The sequence below is a fragment of the Ahaetulla prasina genome, chromosome 3 (genome assembly GCF_028640845.1).
Source record: "Ahaetulla prasina isolate Xishuangbanna chromosome 3, ASM2864084v1, whole genome shotgun sequence".
Lineage (NCBI taxonomy): Eukaryota > Metazoa > Chordata > Lepidosauria > Squamata > Colubridae > Ahaetulla > Ahaetulla prasina.
In genome coordinates, this window is record NC_080541.1 from 106806186 (window position 1) to 106814717 (window position 8532).

The window sequence follows — 8532 nt, forward strand, 5'->3', positions numbered from 1 at the left end:
AAAGGCAAAATTTTCACCAGATTGGATTTAAGGGAAGCCTATTACCGGGTCCGCATCAAGGAAGGTGATGAATGGAAAATGGCTTTCAACTCCCCCTTGGGCAGTTTCCAATACCGTGTCATGCCTTTTGGCCTCCAAGGAGCTCCAGCTGTTTTTATGCAACTAATTAATGAAACCCTGCACCCCCACCTCTACAATGGGGTTCTTGTCTACTTAGATGATATTCTTATCTACACAAACAATATCGAAGAACACATCAAATTGGTCAGACAAGTCCTTAAAAAGCTCCTAGCAGCCAAACTATATGTCAAACTTTCCAAATGCGAATTCCATAAGGAATCCCTAGACTACCTAGGTTACCGGATATCAAACAAAGGTATCGAAATGGACCCAGGAAAAGTAAAAGCGGTGTTGGATTGGCAACCGCCACGCACATGTAAGCAACTTCAAAGTTTCTTGGGATTCGCAAATTTTTACCGCAAATTCATTCCTTCTTTCGCAGAAATAGCTCTACCGTTTACAGAACTGTTAAAAACTGGGCCATTACCCGCCAAACCCAAACCTACCCAACCCCTACCTTGGACAATGGACTGCCAACATTCCTTTGAACACCTGAAACGCCTATTCTCAATGGAACCAATTCTTCAACACCCGGATCCAAATAAACCTTTTGTGGTCCAAGCTGATGCAAGTGATGTAGCAGTAGCCGCTGTCTTATTACAACGAAATACCGACAACAATCTAATGCCCTGTGCATACGTGTCTAAAAAACTGACAGACACTGAACGCAGATGGGCAGTTTGGGAAAAGGAAGCCTTTGCAGTGCGCTGGGCACTCCTCTCCTGGAGACACTTCCTTGAAGGGGGAAAAGAACCATTCGAGGTGTGGACCGACCACAAAAACCTCGAATACTTAAAAAAACCTCGAAAGCTTTCTCCCAAACAAGTTCAATGGGCTCAGTTTTTCAAACGGTTCAATTTCACCCTCAAATACATCCCCGGCGACCAAAATCTACTGGCTGATGCCCTATCTAGGAAAGCACAATTTGACAGCCAACGCGAAGAGGTAATACACGTGATGATTCCCGATAGCGAACCGGCCAGCCAAGCACTTACTCGACCGCGTTCACGCCGTAGTATTAACATCCCACCAAATAAACTACTAGCGGAATTAAAATCAGCACTCACTGATGATGCTTGGTTTAAAGAAAACTTGCCAGACCTCACCTTAAAAGATGGGATACCCTGGAAGGGAACCAAGATTTATGTACCCATCGCTATGCGGCTGCCTATACTACAGAGAAGCCACGACTCTCGCCTAGGAGGTCACTTTGGATTTTTAAAGACTCTCCACTTGGCTAGAAGACAATTCTGGTGGCCAAAAATGAAATCAGATGTCGAAGACTATGTCCACAGCTATGCTACCTGCGCTACCATGAAGTCCAGACCAGGGAAACCCCCTGGACTCCTGCAACCCGTAGCCGAACCCACCAGACCCTGGGAAGAGATTGCCATGGATTTTATTGTTGAACTCCCATCTAGTGGGGGAAATACAGTGATATGGACCGTAGTGGACTTGTTCTCTAAACAGGCCCATTTCACTGCGTGCAGCGGATTGCCATCGGCGAGAAAATTAGCAAAGCTCTTCGTCAAACACATCTACAGACTGCATGGAGTTCCTAAAAGGATAATATCTGACAGGGGTGTTCAATTCACAGCCAAGTTCTGGAGGGAGTTCCTACGGTCCATTGGGTCGTCTCAAGGACTTAGTTCTGGGTTCCATCCAGAGACCAATGGAGCGGCTGAAAAATTGAACTCGATGGTGGAACAATACATACGGTGTTATGTAAATTACCAACAAGAAAACTGGTCAGATTTGTTACCATTTGCAGAAGTCGCATATAATAATGCTGTACACAGCAGCACGGGGTTAACCCCTTTTCAAGTAACCACCGGCATGGACTTTGTTCCAATGCCTGAACTCCCTGTGCAACCCCCCACTTCCGTTTCCCTAACGGACTGGATGAATTCGTTGAAAAAAGGTTGGGAAAATACAAAAAAGGCCTTAGCTGTGACAGCTCGGAATTACAAAGCCCAAGCTGACAAACACCGTTCCCTTCAACCCCCTTTTCGCATTGGAGATAAAGTCTTTTTATCTACTAAGTATCTGAGGTTGAGAATACCCAGCAGAAAATTCGGTCCAAAATTTTTGGGTCCTTTCCCCATTGTAAAAATTATTAATCCCATTACCGTCCAACTCAAGCTCCCTCGAATGTTGGGGAAAATACACCTGGTATTCCATACCAGCTTATTAAAACCTGCTAGACAGTCTGGTCTGAGACCTCAACCTGCCGCTCCCCCACCACCCTTGATAATCCAAGGTGAAACCCACTATGAAATCAAGAAAATCCTTGACTCTAGACTATACAGAGGTCAATTACAATATTTAGTCCACTGGAAGGGATATCCATTATCTGAATCTACTTGGGCCAAAAGTTGGAAAGTAAATGCGGACAATTTGATTAAACAATTTCACGACACTTTCCCTGACAAACCTAAAAAACCTCTTGGAGAGGGGAGGGGGGAGTAGAATGGAAGTGTGGACCACTGACACTCTTCTTTATCAACTCTTTGTTTTCTTTCCTAGGATATAGCTTCTTTTCCAAGGGGGGGACGCCTGTCAGGCCTGGAAACCATATTAGACTTTAGGGTTCCAGACGCTGCTACATTTTTCCCCTGAGGGGAGGAAGGGGGGCTGAGGGGTATGGTAACATTCTTCAAGCGGTCAAGGTCGGATGGTGTTCGCATCTGCAGGAAGAGTGGCAAGAAGATATTCGAATGAACTGGGAGAACGTGGGACCATGTGACCATCAAAGGGGTCAGGGGGGTGGGACTCTTGGGGTTTGTATAACTGGGAAAAGAATCCGGAAATTCAGTTTTGAAATTTCACTCATCGTGTGCCAGTTTCCTCATGCTAGTAAAGAACTCTGGAAAACAATGGCTTCTGAGTTTTTTTTATGCAGAAGAGGTTTTTCTGGAACCTTGACACTTCCATTCATGGAATGGTCAGTTTCTTCATTTATTGAAGATCAAAAGTTTATGCAACAGCAACACAGCTTCTCAGACACTGTTCAGAGAGGCGTACTGTTTTCCTTCATCATAAATCTCCCATTTAAGAAGGGCCCACAAGTTCTCAATAGGGTTTAGGTTGGGTGAGGAAGGGGGCTATGTCATTGTTCTTTCATCTTTGGCCTTTATTGGCTAGCCACACAGTGGAGTACTTCATGCATGCGATGGAGCATTGTCCTGCATAAAAATCATGTCTTCTTGAAAAATGCAGACTTTTTCCTGTACCACTGCTTGAAGAAAACTGCTTGAAGAAAACTTCTAAAAACTGGCAGTAGTTTGGGAGTTGATGTTGAGTCCATCTTCAACCCAAAAAGGTCCAACTAGCTCATCTTTCATAATACCAGCCCATACCAGTACCCCACCTCCACCTTGCTGGCTTCTGAGACGAAGTGGAGCTCTGTGCCCGTTACTGATCCAGCCATGGGCCCATCCATCTGATCCATCAAGAGTCACTCTCATCTCATCAGTCCATAAAACCTTTGAAAAATCAATCTTCAAATATTTTTTGGCCATGTCTCTGAGTACTGAACACCTTGTACTTCTGGGCACTCCAGGCAGGTTGCAGTTCTGAAATATGACAGCACTGGTTGATAATGGGTTCCTGGTAACTTCATGTTTGATTCTTTCCAAATCTTTGGCAGTTAAGGTGTGTCTTTTTTTCTCAACACGTTTCTTGCAACCCTGTTGACTATTTGTAACAAAACATTTGATGGTTTTGTGATCACTCCCCAATATTTTAGCAATTTGAAAAGTGCTGCATCCCTCTGAAAGACTTTTTACAATTTTTGACTTTTCAGAGTCAGTTAAATCTCTTTTTTAGCCCATTTTGCCCTGAGGAAAAGAAGCTAGCTAATAATTATGCACACTTTGATATAGGGTGTTGATCTCCTTAGTCCACACTCTCCCTCATTACACAAATACACATCACCTGATATGCTTATATCTAATAAGCATTTAAGTTTATTCCACTTGGAAGTGGAAAATATGCATACAAAGGATGATATGGTCAAAATACTCAGTTGCGTAATAATTGTGCACATGGTGTAGAGTAGATGTAGTTCATCTAGTTGCGTTTCCTATCTGGTTTACCAGGAAAGCTAACTAAAGATACTCAAATATCTGGTATTTAAAATTTCAACAGAGTTCCCCTACAGGAACTTCACAAAATTCACTTACTTCATAATTTCCTGACAACAGTTGACTGCATATTCATCAGTTGTTACAAATAGATGCATAAATAGTGTATTTAAAGGCTGTGAATAAAAAAAGTTACAAACTTAATAGAAAACACTTCATTTTAATAAAATAACTTTAGTTTTGTTCTTGTAAAAATGAATGCAACACTGCAACAAACTACTCTAGTATTTTAGTTATGAAAAAAAAGTAAATTTTTTTTTAAAGTTCACTATATTTTATTATCCTTTTTGCAAGTTATTGTATTACCTAGAACTATATGTTGACTTGGGGTAAACACAAAAGCTGACCACACATATATCATGCTGTTCCCTTTCTGCATAAACATTTTTACACATAGCACTGAAAAGGAATAATAAATAATAAGCCAAAAATATATCCATAGATTTCTTAAGTACAGAATAAAGAACAATAATCTGGTCTACACATCAACTGCCCCAAAATTTGTAGCCTATGACTATCATTAAGTGTTGTATCATTAAGTGTTAAATTTGTACTCTATGACTATCGTTAAGTGGTGTAAGTGTTGCACCTTGATGAAGGTATCTTTTCTTTTATGTAAACTGAGAGCATATGCACCAAGACAAATTCCTTGTGTGTCCAATCACACTTGGCCAATAAAAATTCTATTCTATTCTATTCTATTCTATTCTATTCTATTCTATTCTATTCTATTCTATTCTATTCTATTCTATTCTAAAGCTATGCTATATTTCTGAGACCTGGTTTACTGTAACCTCTTCTACCCCTTCAATCAGAATGCTACAAAACATTGCCTCAAACACTTAACAGACTTATTCCACTATAGTTTTCGTAGTCACACTTGCTACCTTATCCATTGCAAAAGGGAACATAATGGTTTCCTTCTTATGCTGAAACACTCCATAAGCAAACTATTTATAATTCAAAATAACCACTTATAATTGTCTGTGTGCAGCTGTTACACTTTTCAATGTCATCAATGCTTTTATTGTTCACGTTATTTTCGTGGACACTAACAGAGGTTTTGCCGTGCCTCTGGAGAATAGTTTTGTTAACTCTGGGAAAAGTTATTCACTCTCTCACTTATCTCTTCTTGAAGATTGCCCTGATCCTTTCTTTAGAATTTATTTTTGGAAAAATTAAGTGTTAAAGGTGATATGATACTTGGAAAAAAAACTTTGGAATTTTTAATAGCCAGAGCCAGATTTACACATTGCTAATAATAAATAAATATGGACCAAAACGACCTGTTCGTATTCTGTCTGTGAAACAAAGTGAATACTAGCAAATAAAGTAATTTTTTCATGTTTTCTTATAATTAAAAATAAAATAAAATGTCTTATGCATTTATTCCTCTGAGAACGTACAAAAATGAATTAGAATTAGAATTTTTGAGCAAAAAACATTCCCATACTTACTGTACACTTTGTCTCAGGATAGTTTTGTTTCATATATGCTTCCCAATTAGCTTCATCCACAAAACCCCAGTTAGGATAATCCAAAAATGCAGCATGAGCAACACTTACATTTTTGTCATTAATCACAGTCACTGCAAGATTAGATTTTTCTCTGTAAAATAAATGTTATGTTTTTGAAGTGAAATTAGTAAAAGAGAATTCAATTTATTTATTTTAGATATATGAGGTGTTATAATGGTATTACTTACAAAAGATATATGACATTAATCCTGCCAAACAATCTTTCTGTATCATATTTCATAAGATTGATAATATTAAGAATATCATGGGATTCTGTTCTTCTGGCACTTAATGCAACTAAAGATGTTGGTGTAGATGAGATTCTTGCAGATGATAAGGAAGACATTGTGCATACTGTAACAAAACAATAACCAAATATTCCACTTGAATAATATCACTTATCATCAAGGTATATTACTTAAATGGTTCCAAAATTATTCTCCAGAAATATTTTAAAATCACATCACTCCTTAAATATTTCAGTCAAGGTATTAAACCTTATGGATGTACATTTAATTTATAATTCAATAGTGCTTATTTCAAAGTAAACTGTGAGCTGAATTTTAGTATGTAACCATGTAACCCATGAACTCTTGGATCATTATTTTAGAGGTATTTCCTTACCAGATTCCTCAATGTCTTCAACAATGGCAGAGTTTCTAAAGTACTTCAAAAGTTCTTATGGATTTAGAGAAATAGCCAGAGATATATCTGCCCTGTAAATATCCCAGGTTGAGCCATATAGCATTTAGCACTTATAGATTTATATACTGTTTCACAGCCCTCTCTAATTGGCTTACAGAGTCAGCATATTGCTCCCAACAATCTGGGTCCTCATTTTACCGACTTCAGAAGGATGGAAGGCTCAGTCAACCCTGAGCTGGTCAGGATCAAACTGCTGGCAGTCAGCAGAATTAGCCTACAATACTGCATTCTAACCACTGCGCCACCACGGCTGTTACACAGTCAAACATCAGGAGTTCACCACAGGAAATGTTTTATGGCATTTTGTATTATGGCATAAAATGCTTTATGATTTTTATGATTTTTTTATGTTATGTTTCATTCAATTTTTCAAATTTCAGTTCTACAGGAATCATGGGTCCTGGATTTTAGATGTATTGTGTACATCGGAAGTACCTTGGTTCAAAACTTTTACCCTAAGGTGCACCGTTTTGCCCAGTTAAATGTTATAGGAATAGGTTTTAGTAGTATGTAGATAGATAGATGTTCCAGGGTTATGGTTAGAGATCTCTGATAAGCAGAATGTATCATATAAAAGAATAAAGTAGTGGAATCCTATATTTAAATAGTAGAATGGATCACATCATCTCAAATTTAAGTAAGTGAAACAACAATAACCAAACAAACCAGCATAGTTTGGATTGATACTGTATATTTAAAACAAGACTCTCAATCTTTGGTGGATGTAAAATTAAAGGTGAATTATAGAGGCTTGCTAAAGTTTGGTTAGAGTGGCAGAAAGAATTTGCTAACAGCCACCGTCAGGGCTCAGTCTTTAATATATTTTTTAATGTATTAGGGGGAAGGAGGAAGCTAATATCTTTATCAAGCTTGATTCCTTGGATCATATTTCTGTAGTTTTCTTGGCAATAACAAACAAATAAACAAACAAACGTGTCTACCGTTCCTGTCCTAATGTTCCCTTTGATTGTATCCAATTTCATATAGTTATTACATACTTATGATTATATTTATGCTTATTTATCGTATAGTTATTTCATTCTTATGCTTATATATACTGTTGTGACAAATAAAATAAATAAATAAATAAAATAAATAAAATTTTAATTTATTTATTTATATCCCACCTTTGTTACTTTCAGGAATAACTCAAGGTGGCGAACACATCTAACACACTTTCCTCTTTTCCCCACAACAACTATGTGAGGTGAGTCAGGTGAGAGAGAGTGCCTGGCCCAAAGTCACCCAGCTGGACTAGGACTCACAGTCTCCCGCTTTCTAGGCTGGTGCCTTAACCACTAGACCACACTGACACTTGTTATCTCCTAGAATTTTTTTTTTAATTTCCCAGACTTAAGCTAACGATATTCCGTGGAGTTTCCCATCCATATACTGCCAGGTCTAACCTGCCTACCTATTCCAACATCAGGTCGATTTTGTCTCCTAATCAACTAGCCCAGGGGTCTCCAACCTTGGCAACTTTAAGACTTGTGGACTTCAATGCCCAGAGTGCTGGCTGAGGAACTCTGGGAGTTGACATCCACAATTCTTAAAATTGCCAAGGTTGGAGAACCCTGAATTAGCCTACAGCCCTGTACTTACAAGCTGGACATCAGTAACTAAAGGTAACTATGGTTCCAATCCCATGATTGGCTGGGTCCTGCCCCCTTGCTTAATACATCCTCTTTTAAAACCAAATTGAGATTTAATCCAAATATAATAGAATTCTCAAAGCCCACGGAAAAAGGATTTTTGCAGTGCCAAAATAAACACCCACGCTGATAATTGCTCTGCTTCCATTCCTCACCACCAGGCGAAGAGAACCGAAAGAGTTTCGAGAAATAATATTTGGAAGAGAAGAGCTGGACGGGATGGCTAAATGCCCACTTCCAAATGTAGGAGTGTATCCAAGGCTCACCTCCCCAGGAGCGGCTACCTTTCAAGACCGACCGCGGGAGCTCTGCGGAACAAAAACCACAGCTCCGCTGCGGAAGCCGAATCCACGCAACGGAGAGAGGGCTGTTTGTCTGTTCCCATGGCAACCA

At 39.1% G+C, this 8532-nt stretch overlaps 1 protein-coding gene across 1 annotated transcript in view; it reads right to left on the minus strand.

Annotated features, from left to right (window-relative positions):
* The window catches only part of CFAP61 (cilia and flagella associated protein 61), a 162241-nt gene extending 153713 nt beyond the window's left edge, over positions 1-8528 (minus strand). Inside the window, exons 1-4 of the mRNA XM_058178325.1 lie at positions 8406-8528; positions 5971-6136; positions 5723-5873; positions 4305-4381 (exon numbers count right to left, since the gene is read on the minus strand). Coding sequence (XP_058034308.1) covers positions 4305-4381; positions 5723-5873; positions 5971-6128 — 386 coding nt within the window. The 5' untranslated portion in view covers positions 6129-6136; positions 8406-8528. The remainder of the gene's footprint in view (positions 1-4304; positions 4382-5722; positions 5874-5970; positions 6137-8405) is intronic.
* Between the last annotated feature and the right edge of the window lie 4 nt (positions 8529-8532).